Source organism: Diceros bicornis, chromosome 9 (assembly GCF_020826845.1).
Source record: "Diceros bicornis minor isolate mBicDic1 chromosome 9, mDicBic1.mat.cur, whole genome shotgun sequence".
NCBI lineage: Eukaryota > Metazoa > Chordata > Mammalia > Perissodactyla > Rhinocerotidae > Diceros > Diceros bicornis.
In genome coordinates, this window is record NC_080748.1 from 72189619 (window position 1) to 72209268 (window position 19650).

General features: G+C 39.4%; 2 protein-coding genes across 7 annotated transcripts in view; one reads left to right on the forward strand and one right to left on the reverse strand.

The window, feature by feature from the left end:
• Positions 1-14392, forward strand: part of CLDN10 (claudin 10) — a 100329-nt gene extending 85937 nt beyond the window's left edge. For both annotated transcript variants that reach the window (XM_058548385.1, XM_058548384.1), the window contains exons 3-5: positions 36-117; positions 13335-13442; positions 14058-14392. In XM_058548385.1, the coding sequence (XP_058404368.1) occupies positions 36-117; positions 13335-13442; positions 14058-14181 (314 nt within the window). In that variant the 3' untranslated portion in view covers positions 14182-14392. The remainder of the gene's footprint in view (positions 1-35; positions 118-13334; positions 13443-14057) is intronic.
• Positions 14393-16546: 2154 nt separating this feature from the next.
• Positions 16547-19650, reverse strand: part of DZIP1 (DAZ interacting zinc finger protein 1) — a 57818-nt gene continuing 54714 nt past the window's right edge. For 4 of the 5 annotated variants that reach the window (XM_058548390.1, XM_058548388.1, XM_058548386.1 and 1 more), the window contains 2 exons: positions 19310-19484; positions 16547-17630 (listed from right to left, as the gene is read on the reverse strand). In XM_058548390.1, coding sequence (XP_058404373.1) covers positions 17554-17630; positions 19310-19484 — 252 coding nt within the window. In that variant the 3' untranslated portion in view covers positions 16547-17553. The other variant, XM_058548389.1, reaches the window with a different exon arrangement.

A 19650-nucleotide genomic window follows, 5' to 3' on the forward strand; every position in this document is an offset into this window, starting at 1 on the left:
ACTAACCATAGCACTTTCCCTCTGATACTTTCTAGGGCTGTGCTCAATGACAGGTTGTTCTCTGTATGCAAACAAAATCACAACAGAATTCTTTGATCCTCTCTTTGTTGAACAAAAGTAAGTACTCTCCTCAGTCTGTCTGTTTCTAGCTCACAGGAAATGTATATAAATATTCTAAATTAAGATACATAAGTTCTTACATGGCTTATGAAAGTGAGACATAGTGATAAATGGTATTTGATGACATCATTCAAGAGTAAACATATATGTGCTACATTGGCAAAAGATGCATTTAATTACTGCATTAGGGTAACATAGTGTCTTGTCTCCAAATAGCTCAAGGCAAAGGATTTAGAACTCTAAACTTCATCTACTGTACATCATAAAATTGAAGTCAAGTGAAAGAGAGATGTAAGGTGGGGAGGAAAGAATGATGAAGTGTGACAACAGAAAATTAAAAGCTTGCCTTGATTGTTGTCCATCTAAAATGATATTTGCCAGTTGCTAATCTCTGGGCCGATTTTATTAATTAGTCTTTTAAATTTTTCTGTTAACTATGGCCTTAACAAGCTCCACCTAATAAACCTTTATAAAGAAACTGTACATGATGGAGGGTTTTTAAAAATGCTCTAGGAGTGTCCCAGACAACCAGATGTGACCGGTCTCAGTTGCAGGTGAATGCTTTGGCATTTACACATCAGTTTGTTTGTTGTTGCTGTTTTTTAAACTACGGGCTATTGCTTTTTATAGTTTCCCTAGGCTTACTTTTTTTGCATTGGGAAAACCCCAGGGAGACCACATTAGAAATAATAATATATCAAATATTTTGTCTTTCATGAGAATATACCCACATACCTCTGTAGAAAGCCACATGTGTATGCATGTGTATTGCTATCAACCAGGCTGGGGATTCTCTTTCAGTCTTCAGGTCAAATGTTATAGGATTTTTTTTAAAGTAGTTACTAAAATAGCTGATCAGGTATGCATTACTTTTTTTCCAGTGGATTTAGGAATCTTCAGGAAATCGATTTTCTAGTTTTGTCTTTAGTATCTTTTATGTATAAATAGTAAATGTTTATATAACAAAATATAATGAAAATATTAGGTAACACATGTTGAGTCCCTAGCATGTACCAAGCAGAGCACAGCAAATATTATTTATTTTATTCTTACAACAGCCTCATAAAATAGGTTTCCTTGATACTACCTTTTTTAAAATTGAGAAAAGAGGTCAAGTAAGGTGTCCAGGGGAACTTGAACTAGACTAGTAGGCTGATTGAACTAGGGTTCAAACCAGGCACACTTACTCTAAAATGCATGATTTCTAATATTCTATTTCATAATTTTTGTGACAGTATGCTACATATATTTTTCATTAAGGGAATTTCTTTTGTATGTTTTAAAAAACTATTTTAAATTTTATTAAATGGGAAACAAAAATGACTGTTTTAGACCCCAGTATAACTTTTATTCCCCTGACTGTGTTAGAAAAATATGTTCTGATTTATGAATTTTCTGCTAACTGATTTTTGATAATGAGATTTGCACAGGTGTACATGACACCAAACATGGAGATCAAAACTGAGACTGTTCTCCTGAAAATTAGAAACATTTTACTGATAATTAAATGAAATATCATTTTTCATTTAAGTATTACATTTAAATGATACATTTTTATTTCAGGGTTTGGTATCATAAATATACAACAAAGCTGTATTTCTCGTGGTTTATTTTATTAAAGACATTGCTAACTTTTCTGGATTATCTTTTCTACATCACTGTTTTTATTTTCCTGACAATTATTGAGGATGTCTTTGTCAGAGTCTTAAAAATCATTTTCCTCTTTCCTCAAGAGGTCAAGGCTAAGTTGTGTGTGCACGGTAACTTAAACACGTCCTTTGTGTGATTTTGTTCTGTGCTTGCTGTATGCTCAGTCACCTAATTCAGTTTAGTACCATTGGAATTTCTTGTTCTCCTTTCAGATTTTGGTTAAACTCAGTTCAGTAATTATGGACTCAGAAGTTTTCCTCTTTTCCACGTTCTTGGTGCTACATTGAACTATCCCATTCCCACTAATAGCCTCCCAGCATTCCTCTTTCTCTCCATGCCTGTTCTCTCTCTGTGTCTATAGTCTCATCTGTAAAATCAGGATCATAATAGTGTCCCTCTCATAGAGTTGCTGTGAGAATTAAGAGTGTGTATATTTATGCTTAGCACTGATTAGAAAAGAGCAAACACCTTGTATTAGCTATTACTGTATTATGTTAGCTATTATTAAGATTGCTTTTTAATTGTGTGTGGTATTTAAGATGTGGCTTATCTTTATAGATGTCTTTATTAGCTCTTTTCTGCAGTGACTTAAAAATAGAACACCTACAATTTGCCAATTTACCTTATTAAAAACACAAGAGCTAGGGGTTATAAATAACAACACAGCTTACAAATTGGTAATATTTACAGATAACAGGCCCTTCACACTAAGGCCTTAGAGAAAATATAGACTTTATTTTAAAAAATCTGCTTATTGAGAACACGTTAGCTTCTTGAGATCGGAGTCGATTCACATCTGTATCCCCAGCAGTGCCTTGCACAAAGAAAGGCCCTCCATGACTTACATAAAATCCATCTGGATCAAGGAATTATCAAGGCCTGAGATTTGTAAATATGATCAGATTCTAATTACCCATAATGCTAGAAAAGAGGCATGAAAATGCCATGTGACATCTATAGGAATTCACAGACTTCATTTAAATAAAACTCGCTTCTATAAAAACCAACAAATCGACTAACTTGGCTTCATCTGTTTTCCCTTTATCGACACCTCTAGTAGAGGAGAAGGAGATGAAAATTAGGAGGATTAATAAGCTTCACATTGGCTATCAACACAAAATAAACAGGCTTCATGGGTCTTAAAATATTATAATCTTTAAAGCAACATTTAGATTTGGCATATTCTAGGGGATAGCACTTCCTTAGCTGGCGTTTGCTAGAAGTTAGTCATCGGTGCCTCTGATTTAGTTTGTACATGAACTTAGAGGAATAGGGTGGAGAATCAAAGCTAAAGGCAGGGCCAGCCCTGGGAGAGCTGGGATTTGGGGGCACCGCTCCAGGAAGGTTCTGACTTTCTCTGGTGTCGTCATTGACCTGCACGAGAGTAAGTTCTTGAGGTCAGAAAACATTTATTTCATCTCTGTCTTATTTGCCCAGCGCCGTGCCTGGTAAGTGAGACTCTTGTCTGTAGAGCTAGTCCTTTCAGGATTAGTGGAAAAGCTTTCTGTTGTCTCAGCAGACTGAGGAAGCTTCTGAGAGGATGGAGATAGAAGATACACTCACTCTTCCCTTCCCATCCTCATCATACATTAATGTTCCCAAAACTAGCTACCGCCAAATAATGGCTCTCCCTCCATCCCTAGAAGTCATGGCTGTGACGCAGGGACTCGTGTGTTGGGCCCTTAGGAAGGGCAGTGAGAGGCGGTTGCTTGCTGTTCCACACCCAAGCCCTAAAATGCACTGGAAAACGGTTCCGGCCTCAGAACCTGGTTTTGTTGCTGCTTTTGTTTTTATTAAGAATCCTATACTATATTAATTGAATCTCCTTTGTAGATTTCTAAGACATCTCTCTATAAGGCCCACCTGGGTTGCCTAAGGTAGAAACACAGAACTAAGCTCATTCACAAAGTTCCTGCTACATTCCTACTCTGTGCAGGGAATTCAGTAGGTGCCTTACTGATGAGAAAAATAATGAGTGGCTTCTACTGTACAGTTGGAGTAAAGTTTGTGGCAGTCGCACTGCAAACGGTATCACTCTTTTTGTTCGGTGGCTGTTTATTCTGAAACCTTCGCTTTCCCACCACTTATCCGGGAAGATTTTTCTTCCAGGCTACAATCATTTGACAGAATTGCAATCTTGAGAGTTTCATCTGACTGTGGTTGTGTTCTGCCATTTCCCCATTTTTTTCCTTTTGTTTTGCTTCTTTGCTTTCATTCAAGTTGAGATTATGTTTTATGACTCCAGTATGGGCTCCTGCAAAGCCTTGAAAACTATTTCTTAACTCTTCCCTTTGGGCTGTTTCAAACCAACTTCCTCCTTTTTATTCAAACAAAACCTACCAAATCCAAAGAAAATCTACTGTCCTGCACGCTTATGGTAACAGGCAACCCTTGTGATTCACCCTACCAGAGTGTCGAAATTTAAATACATTATTCCCACCATTGCTGTGTTGTCCAAACCACCAACTTCCTGAATGTCTCGCTTTGTTGTCTTAAATAAATGGTTCCAAGTAAGAATTGATTGACATAAAGAAACTTCTTTTTAAATCATGCAGTTAGAGCACTGACCCCATTGCCCTAATTGAGGAAACAGGATCTTAGATTAATTCTCTTTTAGTATAGGAGATTTATCATTCATGTTTTGGCTCAGATAGTCTCATGTTTGGGGCTTATTATCCTCCAGGCTTGTCCATTTTCAGAGTTTTTAAAACCATGGAGTTATTTATCTCTAGCACTCTACATTCTTGGAATATATTTATTTTCTACTTTAGGATTTAAGCTTTACTTAGGTAAAATCTTTTCACCATTGTGGCTATTTAGTAGTTAGAAATAAACAGCCATCTGCTTCCTAATAAATTCTCTCATTTTGTTATCTGTCAAGTTAAATGAACAATAGACAATTCAAGAAGCACATTTCTAGATTACACACATTTTCCTGGGTGAAGTTGAAAGGATTATTGATCTCACTAAGTGACCTTGCCAAGATATTTAACTTCCTTCTTCTGTCGTTTTCATAATTGAAAAAATTATGGATGTTTGTTTATTTAAGCTTACTCCATTCATGAGATTATTTGGAGAATGAATTAATCTTGGTAAACTGCTCATAGATTCTTGGATAAGGGATTCCACAGAAGAGCCAAGTGTTAAGAACAAAACAGAATTCAGTGTTAAATATTAAGAAGGTATTATTCTTCACTTTGTTCAGTGGTAGCACCGGCTACCTCAGATCACCAGAATTGCTCTGATGCTTTTGTTATGCTAACATGACTGAAAAATCTACTTGGAAACCAAGTGTTTGGCAACTGTGTTTTGTTTTTACTGACCAGTACGTGAAGTCATGATTCCTACCAGTTTGCCATGCTTTCTGGTGACTTACCTTTTACACCACTGCCCCCTTTCTTCTCCTTTTCCATCTAAGCCAACCCTTGCTTATCCTGGAGGACTTGCATTCTGGGTGAGCTCCCCTCCTCGGTGCTCATGTTGCACCTGTGCTTCTGTCATAATTCTGCTGGGCAGTTAGCACTTACTTGTTGGTCTGTCTCCCAAAGCAGACCAGGAGCATCTCGAAGCAGAGACCTGATTTTGGAATCTCTTGTAGCTAGTCCATGCTCCATGACATTTACAGCAGTGGTGTATGACTGTCTATGTGTCTGTGTGCGTTTCTCCTGGAGTGGAAAGACTGAGCCTGCTTGTGTAGATTTGGTTAAAGGAATGGGGAAAGGAGGCAGCATACACATACTGTTTAAGAGTGAGGACCGTGGATCCAGGCTGCCTGCAAGTAAACCCCAACCCTGCCACTTGTCAGTTGTGTGACCTTGAAGAAGTTACTTACGCTTTCTGTGTCCTGTGTTCCTCATCTGTAAAATGGGGATAATAGGTACTGTGAGGTTGTGGTGAGGATTAAATGAGATAGTACGTTTCAACTGTTTAGAACCGTGCCTAGCACATAGCAATCAATAAATGTTATTATTTTTATAAGGGTACTGACCCTTAAGCAGAGTACATTAATGTAGCAGTTCATCACCTTATACAGTATATTAAGATTAGCCGTAGAGAAATGTATGTTGAAATGTTGGAGACCTAGTAGGAAAGGTAATTCTAAGATGCTTGGCTCTCAAGTAGAAGGCAGGTTTGAAAGGGGCCTAGTACAAAACCGTTTAAAAGAAACAAGGCATGTGTAATTTCTTCTCTTTGTTTCTGATCCCCTCAGTCACAGCAAGGTTAGAGATAGGCAACAATATGAAACTGTCAAATGGATAGAGACTCTTGAGACTCTCCTCATGAGAACTCATCCTACGTCCATCTTCCCCAACAGCTGGTTCAATTCTAAAATGTTTTCAGGCAGGCTGTTGAGGACTGGGTAAAATGTAGTTTATGTTTTTAATTGACCCAGGCCTTTTTGCTGCAAGTCCGTCAGTATGTGTTTCCCTCAACACAAACAGATGTGCGCACCTGCCTTTGCACACACAGATTCTTGACCTGTGCTCAGCAGTGCTGGTCACGCCCGAGGGAGTCTCAGGACAGCACTGGTGGTTTTAGGAATTTCCCATCTTGAAGCACAGCGCCCTCAGCAGTGTCAGTTTACTCAGACTTCCAAGTCTTCGTGTAAACATGTTATTGTGCCTACTTTGAGTTTTATGACTCATCGTATTATTTCTCACTAAAATCAAGGCCCAGTAAACCCCCAATTATCCACATGAATGGAGATCAATGGCATGGACGTTGCTAAACAGATTTGTGCTTGAATTGAACTATGTCATTTGGGGGACATGAGATGTTCCATTTAAATTGTAATTTACTCTGGCTAATATTATATTAAGTTACACTGTAGATGGTTTTTTAAATTTCCCTGAATAATTGGCAAGAATTAGAACTCCTGTAAAGACCCTCACTGTGCACTTTACACAGGGTTAGAGAGGGAGGGGCAGAGAGGTTAAGGGGCAGGTTTTTGACTTAGACCTCTGCTCGGCCCCTGGCCCTGGCCCTGGCCCTGGCTCTTCTGTAATCTTAGGGACGATGCAGTTGTCTCATCTGGATAACAGAGGTAGTGCCTCCTGCTGCTCAATGTTAACAGAATTAAAGAAAATAACATATAGAAAGCACCCACCACATCGGCACATGGCAGGTGATCAGTAAGTGTTATCTGTTACTAATATATACAATTTATAGAATTTTAAACTGCTCTAATGATAAATCATAACACACAGAAAGGTAACGCATGCATGTCTGTTGTTAAACTAGCCGCAGACAAGCATCTTAGAATTGGCACCCCCCAAAAGTTGGAGAATTCTCCATGAAGGCTCCATATGTAATCAGAAACTTATTATTTAAATGATCATGTTCTATTTTAGCCACCATTTGGGAGACACCGGTCACTATTTTGTAAGTCTCGTGGGAAGCCTTGGGTGGGAAATCCTCTGGGATCTTCCAGGCAGTGTGAGAGCACTGTTAATTGATGCAAATTGCATAAAGGGGACTAGACTTAGCTGGCCTCAGGGAGATAAACAGGTCAGTGGGCACTAAACAGCCCGCTTCTAGTAACTGAGACCCCCAAAATGTTGAGTACTGGGGGGAAAATGTGTTTGTTGGTAATGCCTGTAGACTACTTATTTAATGTAAAATTCATTAATGCAGTTACGTAGACCTTGGATTACGTAAGCCTATGAGTTGAGGAAAGTTTACTTTAGATAGTAATCTTTACAAGAATGGCATACCAATGGAATTCATTTTTAAAATGTTAACACTGAGGGGCCGGCCCGGTGGCGCAAGCGGTTAAGTGCGCGCGCTCCGCTGCGGCGGCCCGGGGTTCGCTGGTTCGGATCCCGGGCGCGCACCGACGCACTGCTTGGTAAGCCATGCTGTGGTGGCGTCCCATATAAAGTGGAGGAAGATAGGCACAGATGTTAGCCCAGGGCCGTCTTCCTCAGCAAAAAAAAAAAAAAAAAAAAAAAAGAGGAGAATTGGCGGATGTTAGCTCAGGGCTGATCTCCTCACAGAAAAAAAAAAAATGTTAACACTGATATTATATGGGTGTACTTTCTAAACTTTAAACTTTTTTCCCCTGTATATTTAGTTGTTTTAAGGTAACTGGAATATTTATTTTGGCTGCTCCCACTCTTGATTAAAACGAGGAGTAGAACAATATGTTTAAAAAAACACTATGCTGGGGTCCAGCCCAGAGTGCAGTGGTTAAGTGCGTGCTCTGCCTCAGTGGCTCGGAGTTCGCCGGTTTGGATCCTGGGCGCGCACCAACACACCGCTTGTCAAGCCGTGCTGTGGCGGCGTCCCAAGTAAAGTAGAGGAAGATGGGCACGGATGTTAGCCCAGGGCCAATCTTCTTCAGCAAAAAGAGGAGGATTGGCATTGGATGTTAGCTCAGGGCTGATCTTCCTCACACACACACACAAAAAAAACAAAAAAAAACAAACAAACAAAAAAAAACACTATCCTGGATGTCAAAAGACCTGGCTCCTAGCTTTGTGACCTTCAGCAAGACCACTTCACTTCTCTGGGGATCTTAAAAGGATGAGGTTTTTTTCATTCATTAAACAGTTTTTGTTTTTGGAGGAGCTGCATTTTCTTTTTTTTTAAGTCCAGCATGCCCTGATTTTAATTACTACACTCACCTTTTTTTGTGCTGGGTGAGAAGACAGCCTGAGGGAATTCACAGAACATTCCACACCCTAGAGCTCTTGAGCCACTGAGAACCTAATGAGCCAAAGAGAGAAAATTCACATCTTTCTGAAATGACAACCAAAAATACATTGCATTGATTGTATTTTTTTATATTAATAAAATCTTTACTTAGCTAAGTTATATATAAAAGGAAGAAGGAGTGATGGTTAAGAGCTTGGGGTTTGGAATCACAGTTACGGTTTTTAAATTCTGGTTCTACCATTTACTTAGCTGAGATAGGGGGCAAGTAATTGAATCTCCCTGAGCTTCAGTTTCCTCATTTGTAAAATGAGGAAGTAAGATATATCTCTCAGGATTGTAATGGAGATTGAATATGATAACGTGTAAAAAAAAAAAAACCTTAGCACACACAAAAATCCTGAGAGCCAACAGGAATACTAGCTATTGTTATCATGGATGTTTACTTGAACCATGTCTATATGGATTTGGGAGAACAGGTTATGTTTACTTTGCAAAAACATGCTTTTCTGATTCTATTGTTGAGTTTCATCACACTTTGCTATAATTATTTGCTTAATGTCTGACTATCCCCGCTAGACATTAAGATCCTTGAGAACAGCGCTGAGTCTCTCTCATCCACCCTCAAACAGATGACTCAACACAATGCCTGGCCTGTCTTTTCTGTGGGGGTGACCAGGGTAGGCTACACCAGCTCCCCGTGGATGGCAAGTCAAGTCATAACAGGGGTTTGGGTGCAAGGAAGACAGAAATAGGAGGTGAAAATAAGAGGTGTTCTTCAACCCATTCCCTCAGAATTACTGTGAAGGTTACAGGGCTGAAATATGAGGTGAAGTATGAAATGCATCAGAATTAAGGCCACCAAGGGTTGTTCTAGCCCTGTCTCTCTCAAGATGAAGTGAGAGACGTGAGCAACAGCCTGGAGTCCCAGGCGCAGCCATGTGGATGAGAAGAACTTCACCCAATAGTTCAGAGTACATTTTAACACTTTAGATCTTTATGGTTCTTTTTATGGAAAATTTTAGGTGATTAAATCTAGTTTAATGTCTCCGTATAGAAGTAAATTTTTTCGCTATTACTCGTTTGCCAAATTTGCATTCAATTATTCACTTATATAAATGAATTAAAGTCATACCGGCAGCTTTTGATTAGTCTTATCAACTAGCAGAATATCTGAGAGATGCTCCAAAAACAATGTTCTGATCCATAAACGAAGTTCTGTCCTCAACTGACGATCATGGATCCGTCTGGTGCTAAGCAGATTTATAGCCTTTCAGAATAATGAAGAAACATTGGCAATTGTAACAGCTCCAGAGTGGTAAATCTGGTCTAGGGCCAGGAGGGTGTTGTGAACAGAAGAAAGACTTGCAACAGATCATCTGAAGTTTGGATAATCTTGTGAGGTATTGAAGTCAGCTTCTTAGCGTTGCCAGAAATGAAGAAAGACTTGCAGGCAGAGCTGAAGTTTCCCACACAGGAGGTGTGCCTTGGAACAAATTTGAGTGGATATTACATTGCTCTCTCTCAATCCTGTCTTTCAATAGTATAAGTCTGTTTTTGCCAGATCACGCACGCTGATAGGTGTGCATTCAAGTCACTGTGGAGTTAGTCGGCTATGCGTGTCTTTCAACAGAATGAAGAAGAAAAAGTCTCTGGAAGAGAAAGAACCAGGTCACAAAAGCCCTCACATCTGAATTGTTAAAAATTATTGGAGTAGACTTGGAGTCTTTTAAAGACCTCAACCCTAAATGGGTCCTATTTATTAAATGTCTGTCTCTGACGGAATTCACAAGGAATTCACACGGAAGTGGTGTTCTACTTGGAATAGAGTCTATATTTAGTGACTTAAGGAAAATTAAAATATATTTAAAAATAGGAATAAGTGAACCAGTTTTTAATATAAGCCAAATTCATGATTCCTAAGTCCCTTCAGAAAGTTTCAAGATGCTTAAATGAGTATAAAGACATAATTCCCGTCATTGGAGCTGCCTGGGTAATTTATCCTGATCTGTAACAGCACTATGCACGTGTGCTTTGTATGCTCCTTTAAATAAATCCATAGTGCCGAGCTGTGGTTTGTGATTTCTATCACCTTCACCCCCAACTGACCACTGTTAATAATTAGAGACTTACTTTGAATCAACCACGGTACCTGGCACTAGCATCCTATTTTAGAAAGCTAAATACTTAGGAAAAATCTCAGACTCTTTCTTCCAGTATTACTGAGAGTAATACTTAGACACAGTTTCAGGAGAGAAGACAACCTAAACACTAGGGGGAGAAAACAGAGAAAAACACCAAGTATCATGAAATTGTAATCCTATAATAAGGTCCTCCAAGGAGAAATTTTCAGTCTGCTCATTCCTTTAGTTGTCTTTGCATTAAAAGATGACAATGGATGGATCTGATGCCAGCTGACTACAGGACTTCCAGATGTTCTAAAGAGGTCAAATGGCGTGCACCTGCAACTTTTAGGCTCTCTGCTTGTTTTATGTGCATAATCTTGTTCAAACATCATAAAAGCAGTGCTGAGTGTGGAAATCCAGGATATCCTTTTTAGATGTATAACATGATATTTAATGAAGGTATCTTTTATAAAACTGTCAATTGAACACTCTTGATCTGGCCAGCTCATTTCTCTTTCATCTCTGCACTTCCCTCTTCAGTCCTCTTTTGGGCTGTTTTTTTGTGCAGACGGAAGGTGTTTTTCTCTACTTACATGAACCTTCTGTTTCTGCCATTGCCTCTGATGGGAGCAGTTGGGAAGTATCTTGATTCCCAGAGCTCAGTCAGTGCTGCAGTGCAGGATGAGGTGCTTACCCCCAGTTGTTCAATTGCAGTGTTCCTTGCTTCAGCTATCACTCTGATTTCCCAGGACATTTCCCAAGAGTAAGAAAAGGAGGGATCACAGGGCTTAGGTACTGTGTACATCACCCATCCCAATTGCAAACGCAGGCCAGGAAATTGCCTCAGTGGCCAGATCTGAAAATAGGCGAGGGGACCATAAGTCCCTAATCTGTAAATGTTGCTTCCTGTCCTGCTAGCTGGTGGCTGGGCCCATGCTGTTACACTACCACTGCTGGGACTCAAACCACACCAGAAAGCCTGCCTGTGCCCAGATGGGAATTCAGACGTAGTGACATGCCTGTAGGAAGGATGAGGCAAAGCTCAAGAAAGGCACAGGCCGCTCACACCAGCTGCTGCCCCAGTGCCATGTGGCCCTGATACCTAAGCCCTGGCCCTGGACCTGGCTGAGGGGGGCCGGCTGGGGAGGGAGCCAACCTTGGCCTGTCTTTCCCCTTCTTACCCTCACCTCTTACTTGCCTCTCTCAGCTCCTCTGTGGATTCTGTATGATCAAAACAGATCCTTCCCACCCCAACTTCATTGTACACTGAAAAGCACCATTAGGGAGGGAATGGCGTTCATCCGTTTTTGCGTCACGATGGAGGTCTATGGGCCAAAAAAGTGAGAATCACTGCTTTATTTAAAAAACCTATTCTTCAGGAAGAGGCGAGGCAAGCATGAGAACACACAGCCCCTGAGATTTTGGTATACCTTTCTCATTCCTTATTTGTTTCTCTGGGTGAATGCTCCTCCCCTGAAAGGGTTTCCTCTAGCCCTCCACTCTGATTTCCTTTTTCGTTCTCAGCGCATTACTTGTACCTTTTTATAGTGACCTCCCCAAGGCAGGGGCTGTCTTGTTATCTTCGCATCTGCTCCAGTCATCAGCAGAGTACTATGGCTTGCCATCCAGGAGACACTTAATAGCAATCTGTCACTAAATGATGGTTGTTTTTTATTCATCTCCCACTAGATTATAGTGATAAGCAAGATGCTTTTCTGTCTGTTACTGACCTTTTATGGGCACTGCAGAGGAGGGAAAACTTAACTTTTCTTCCTCTACTGTCCTAGGTTCTCCACTGGGGCTCTGTAAATTAGACTGACAAAGGACAGATTGACAAGAGAAAAACAGAGTTTATTAGCATGTGCATCACACATACACATGGGAGTACCCAATGATGAGTAACTCAAAGGGGTGGTTAGAACTTGGGCTTATATAGCATCTTAACAGAAGAACAATATATTTGTAGAGAAGTGAGAAGACAAAGGAAAAGGACTTTGAGCTTCTGGGGGGCAAATTGTGGGAAGGCAGATATATAGGGGAACTAATGGGAGAAAAGGGCAAATTAGGAAAGTTTGTTTTGTAGGTTCCTCTGGTGCCATCTCTGGGCTGATTAGGGTCTAGAGTTTCTGGTGATTAACTTCTGGCCTTCCTGGTAGAGAGGGGAGGAGGGACACCTTTACAAGTTTATGTCCTGCCTTTAAGGCAGATAGGGGGAGGGCAGAGAGCTTTTCCTTTTCTCAATTGCCTTAATTTCAAAATAATCCTTATGGCAAAGCGACATGTTTGGGGGTGGCACATTCTGCCACCTTTCAGCACCTCACACCATGATTTGCACACAGCAGGTCCTTAATAAAGGTTTGCGGAATTGAACCAAAATTAAAGCAGAGGCAACCTTCCCTTTTCTAACTACAGTCTGCCTAAATAATTTACCCTCCGCAACAGAATAAATGGATGGGAAGCTCTGTGAGCTTCAGACAGATCCTGGAGGAAAGATGCTGTCTGACCCGGGAGGCCTGGGCTTCAGCTGGCTTCGCTCCTACTTTTCCTGCAGCAACCTCTTCATCTTCCTTTCGGAGTGTTGGGAGATATAATCAAATGATGGCTGTAAAAATACTTTGAGAAAAGTTTAAAGCATTATACAGATACAAGGTATTATTACTTCCTGTACAAGCTCCAACAGCAAAAATTTTAAATGAGCATTTAGTAAATGTTGGCTAGTAGTGTTAAATACTGTTTACTCCCCAAATAAGTAAGCTATGATACTTGTCTGGTACTTCCTCACAGGTATGAATTAGGAGCTGCTCTGTTTATTGGATGGGCAGGAGCCTCACTCTGCATAATTGGTGGTGTCATATTTTGCTTTTCAATATCTGACAACAACAAAACACCCAGGTATGAAAAAGAGACAAAAAGTACAATACTATTCTAAATTATTACATATGGGACAAATTATAGATAGTTCATGATTCTTAGAAACTTCAAAAACCCAGAATTGGGAAAGGTTAGGAATATACAGTAAATGTAATATTAAATATAGTAAATATTATATTGACTAGAATAAATATAGTTAATTATAGTTAATTAAAAAAAAAAACCAGAGCTCATCACTCTTACATTCCAAAGCTATTTCTGTAAGTAGAAATATGGGTCTGGCTATGGGGCATATTCTTCACTTTGGCCTCATCATGATTTTCACTAAGGCAGAAATTGCTGATGAAGGTCACTACGGTCTCCTGGGTTCCACGGAGATGAGTTTTAAAGAGAATAACTGAACAAATGAACAAGCCATATTTCTCTTGCAGAGATTCTCTTTGTCTCACCAACTATTCAGAAATAACACTGAAATATTTCTTGGGGTGAGGGAGAGGCGAGAAGAAAGCTAACTAAAAGTGATCAGGGAAAGATTTAAACTTAGCTATGACAGAAATAGGGGGAAAACAGTTTCTTCCCATTTTTGTTTGCCCTACATGTAAAACAAAATCTTCCAAATTGTGTTTTGCCTTTCAGAATGGGATACTCATACAACGGGGCCACATCTGTCATGTCTTCTCGGATAAAGTATCATGGCGGAGAAGGAGATTTTAAAACCACAAACCCTTCAAAACAGTTTGATAAAAATGCTTACGTCTGAAAAGAGCACCTGTGCAAGCTGTGTCTCAAGTTTGTTAGAAAAGTGAACTGTTCACAAAATGATCCCATCAAGGCCCTCCAATAATTAACACTCGAACTGTTTTTAAAATATGAATTTGAAGAATTTGTTGATTATATGGATGTAAATGTTCTTATATGGTTATATACTAATCATTTCCCTGGCTTTCTATAAAAAAATAAACATGTTATTTACAGGATTTGTATATATTTTATACATTTATAGAACATGTAAAGTATTTAGCATGAAAGGTTCAAGAAGTATTCGTAATGTAGCCTTCTTTCTTTTCGTCCATGTATTAAACAGGAGGTACATATGGAGTGGTGTCTTGTAAACAGTATGGGGGCAACCTGAGACTATGCCTCAAAAGATGTTTGGGTTGAATGGACATGTTACTGGCTGCATAGAGTTGATTTCTACCTTCTTACACCTATCTGTCACCACTGTAAATTCACAGTGACTGCTCAAGGAAGGGCTAATGGGGCCAAGATGTTATTGCCCTTTACCTGGCACATCCGCCTTAAATAACCACTTAGGCTTCTGTACAGAAAGCAGATTCCGGGGTGGAGCATCAGCTAGAGCCCAGCTGGAGACGCTGGTCATGGCTGACTTTGGAGCCAACAAAGGAAGTCCTGGAGACTGTGTGGTACCTGCCTCACTCAGAACTGATGGGCTGAGTTCCGGCGTGTCTCTCAGGTCCTGTTTGGAACTAACTGGGTAATGGAGAGACTTACCATTTTTCAAGATATTTAAGTTGCTCCAGGGATCTCTGAACAAAGAGTGATTTATTTCTAGAGCCAGCCCTTTTACCACAGGCCCGTAAGGGCTGGCATAACGTTATCTCAGTTAATGCACGGTATGTGTATGCCAGGCACTGTTCTAAACACGTTACAACCTCTAACTCACTTCATCCTCACAACTGCCCTCTGAGGTGAGTATTGTTAGGATCCTGAGGATCCTGAATTGACAGAGGTGGAAATGAAAGCAGAGTTTAAGCAACTTGCCATAGTGAGTGACAAAACCAGGACTCTGCACGAGGCAGTCTAGGGTAAAATTATATAGTTTCAAGCCATGGATAAGAATTGGAATCTGTGTTACCTGTGAGCAAGATGCTTTCCAATACTAATCACAGCTTGGATGAATATAACATTTTCCTGAAGTATGAAAGACTTAAAAGGGAAAACCATATTGTTTGGAAGTACTCAATGGAAAGAAAAGGAAATGAACAAGTTTGTTACAAAAAAAAAAATATATATATATATAAATATAGATATACACACACACACGTATATTCCAGACCATGACAATATTGGAACTATCTTTTCCAGGGATACAAATGGACTGAAAGCCATAAGGGAGGGAAGGTTAGGTGATACAGGCCAGTGTGGGGGCAGGATTTTGTGAGTGTGTGTTTAAAACAAATTTTTTATTTCAGAGCTGCGCTGGTGAAGGTAATGTTTAGATGTACTGAACTATTCTAGCTCCTGAAGAATTTAGGGAGAGTAAGGGGTGAGAATACAGAAAAGCTCTGTCAGTGGCCAGAAACATAAACTCTGCATCAGTGAGGAGAAACATAAGGTGATGGTCCAGAGAAAAATGAACAAACCAAATCTGGTAGGACAAAAGGATAGGACTGAACAGAGGACTAAACAGAGGAGTTAGAGGATTGGCATTTACGACACAGACATACCAGCTTAATTTAAATATTGGGTTTACTTAGCAGAAGTTCATCCTGTTTCCTTAACCCTTTCTGTTCAGGACCAAATATGTGGCAGACACAGAACTTAGGAACTGAGACCTGGCTGAAAGCCTGCTCTGGTCACTTTCTAGTTGTATGGCTTTTGGCAAGTTATTTAACTCTCAGTTTCTCACATCTTTAGGATGAGGAGTATAACAATAACTACGCCTCAAAGTTGTTCTAATTAAATGCACTAATAATGCATGTTAAAAAAAAAAAACAAAATAAATCCCAGTAGCTCAGTAAAGATCTGTTGAATAAGTGACTGAATGAAGACAGTGGCCCGTGTGCCTTCTTAGGCATGGAGTGTTTTTTAGGTTATCTCTGTCTTACCATATGAAAATTTGATTCGGAGTTTATTAAAGCTTTTAGAAACTTACAGATAAAGTGAGTACATTTGCATAAAATGCCCCCTCTGGGAAGTTTTTAAAAGCTGAGAGTGGACCATAAGTAAAAAGGACTCTGCTGGGACAGAAACAGATAAAATAAATAATTGTTCTAACTTTTCGATCAGCATGTTATAAGACATAAGTACCCAGGCAAGCTTAAATCCCCTCATAAGTAAGTTTAACTCAGAAATTACCTCTAATAACTCAGCCACAGTCACAATGATGTAATGGAGGGCTTTACTTGAAAGATTGACAAAATGAAGAGAGATCTAAAACCTAACAAACCATTTAGTTAAAATGTTACTTTTTTTGGAAACAGTACAGATAGTACCACAAAATATAAAAAAATGCAAAAACCAGTTTATATGAACTTTTTGACTGTTGACAATGTCACTGTTAAGAATAGAACGAAATTAGTTTTGAGGTATTTTATAATATGGGTTGAGCATTTAAAAACAGTGAAAAAATCTACATACACATGTGAATTCAGTAATAACTCAACCTTTTCATATTCTGATAAATTAATTGACATTTAAAATAGCTATATTGTATTCATAAAATATCCAAGGTAAAGATTATGCTGCAGAAATAGTATTTAAAGTTCTAAAATAATTGTTTAATAACAACATGCTTACAATGCCTCAAAGCTGCACATATGGTCAAGGTACTTCTGGAAAATGTATTTAACATGGGCCTAGCTATATTTTTATACTTCTAAACTTACTTCTATATGACAAATAAGCAAATTACTCTTAAGATTTCACTGATTCCACTAATTCAGTTTTAAGGATACTAACGGAATTTTATAAGAAAACACTTCCAATGTGACAATGTACATAAAAAAGATACCAAAAAAAGTTTTAATTCAAACCAAAACTTGCTATAAGTTTAAAAAAATTCACTTAAAAGTTAGTAAAAAAAAAATACACTTAAACACTAGAGTACCATTCTAAAGAAGAAGCTTTTTATGATGTCAATGACATGTTATTTTTAAGCAGCAGAAGTCTTAAACACCTTTATAGGCTTCAAAATACTGTTGACAATTTGTTTTTCAATACTGTATCAGGTGCCCTGAAAGAGACCCTTGTTCTCCGCATCAGCTTCCTTGTTACTGTGGGAAATACTGTAAGGCAGGAATGTTAGAATCCTGTAGGAAGACTACGGAAATACTGCGATCGTGAAATACTGTTAGCCTCTGGAAGGATCTTCTGACATGTGGGATTCCAGTTACACATCTGAAGAATCACTCCAGTCCGTCACAGTTACTAAGCTGCTTTTCACTGTGCTCGATTCATCTTGAAGTCCTGTGGAGGGAGAGACAGAAGGAGGAAGAGGAGGCCCAGTGATTAAACCAGCACATTGTCCAGCATGTAACGGTCCATCACTTCATACTGTAACTTATCACTCAGTGTCTGAATCTATTCACCAGTCCTCACCCCCAGCCCCCACAAGCTGCATAGGAGGCTGCAGTACAATCCGGCCAGGAAATGGCCCCATGTCTAGGATACCCTCACAGGACCCTCGTGTGGAAGCTCCCGCCCGGCATCTCTCCTTCCCTGCGTTCGGCACAGGGCCTGGATGTTGACAGTGCTCAACTTGTTTTGTTGTTGTTATTGACTCTGAGTGACTAGGTGGTAAAGAAAGGAGAATAAAATCAACAAGCCACGTAGGGATTAAATGGTAAAAACAGATTTTCTAGGGTCGATGAGCTTAAATATGAAGTTAGTTAAAAAGTACCTTAAGCCACTGAAATAGCACAGTGCAGAGAATTCTACTTGAGTTTGACTCTAGACATGTTTTCTTTGAGGGGCATGGGGCCATGGCATTGGGAGAAGAGAAAGGAAATGTACTCAGGGCATCTGCTCAACCCTGTGCACTTACAGAGTCACTATAAGGTAAACACGGTCTTTTGGTTTTTCAACTATTAGAATTGATCTTGAGACACAGCACAGATAACTTCATGACCGTGACAAAACAGAAGGTAAATATTCTGATTTGACAACGTGTAAGTAAAGGCACAGCTCACACTTTGGTGGAGAGAAAAGGTGAAGGGCAGAGGCAGCCAGGGGTGGTGAGAGATACTGCTGAAAATGCAAAAAGCAAATGTAGAGTTGACATATATCGATTTAAAATTACAAATAGGGGTACAAAACTACTGAAGAGAGGGCATGAGAGGTGGAGTGAGTAGAGAAAAGGAGCCAAATCCTCATCTGTCTTAGCAGGATGTCAATGGTTAATGTTTCAAGTTGATGAGTCTAGAAATAGAGGTCTCAGCCCTTTACTCAGAGACGCAGGTACCCATCAGAGGCTCTAACTCAGAATCAATGGGAGGCACTGCTGGTGGAAAGAGGTGGCATCAAGGAGCCCTTCTGCAAGACTTGACTTCCACCATGTGCAAGAATTACTTTGATAAAAAATATAAATTACATTTTCTAATTTTAAAAATGAAATGTATTGAGAGTTAAGTTACTGTACATATCTGGACTCTAGGGCTTATCTAGGAACAATTTCAACTAATGGTTTCATTTGCCATTCATCCCACAGCTACCATGCTACAAGAGAAATCTTCCTTCAAAGAAAATAAGGAAAAATATTTAATATGGAAAAATATTTAATATGTAAACAGATTAATATGGAAAGACTGCCTGAAAAATGGCCTCATTCAGGTGTATGAGTAGAAATTTTAATTTCTAGGGGGCACCTGCATGAAGAGAATATCTGTATGGGCATTTTCAAAAATAATGTAAAAAAATTTAAAGACTAAGGATTAAATAAAAATAATTAGTAAATATATACAAATCAGTAAGTTGTACACATTCAATCCTTATTCAAGTAACATCAAGAAAGCATCAAGATCTTTGTTATGCCAACAGAGTGTTTTTGTCTGGTGACATATTAACATAGTTTAATGAAATATTTATGAAGCTGAAATACAAATAATTGGAAAATGGACTGAGTTGTACTGGACACTAGAATATCGAACCTTCTCCCTTTGGCCCTTTGGGATTAGGTGCCCCCCAGGCACTTGGCACTTGAGTACAATTTGATTCATTCTTCACAGGTGGATGTTCTTTCTGTTCTTTCCCAGTCTTCTTCCCTAAAGATTTTTCTTCCTCTAAGGATGATATGTCCCAGTCGTCATCATCCACATCTGCGCACTAAAAGAAACACATGGAGAATAATGAATATTTCTTAAAGAAACGGCACATTAGAGCCCCTCAATCGTTTTGTGGGCTAGACTGAGCCGCTGACACTGAAAGATGAGAAAAGTTGGGAACCTCACAGGATCCCCCATCTGGTCATTTCTGGAGAGCAATGAAACGG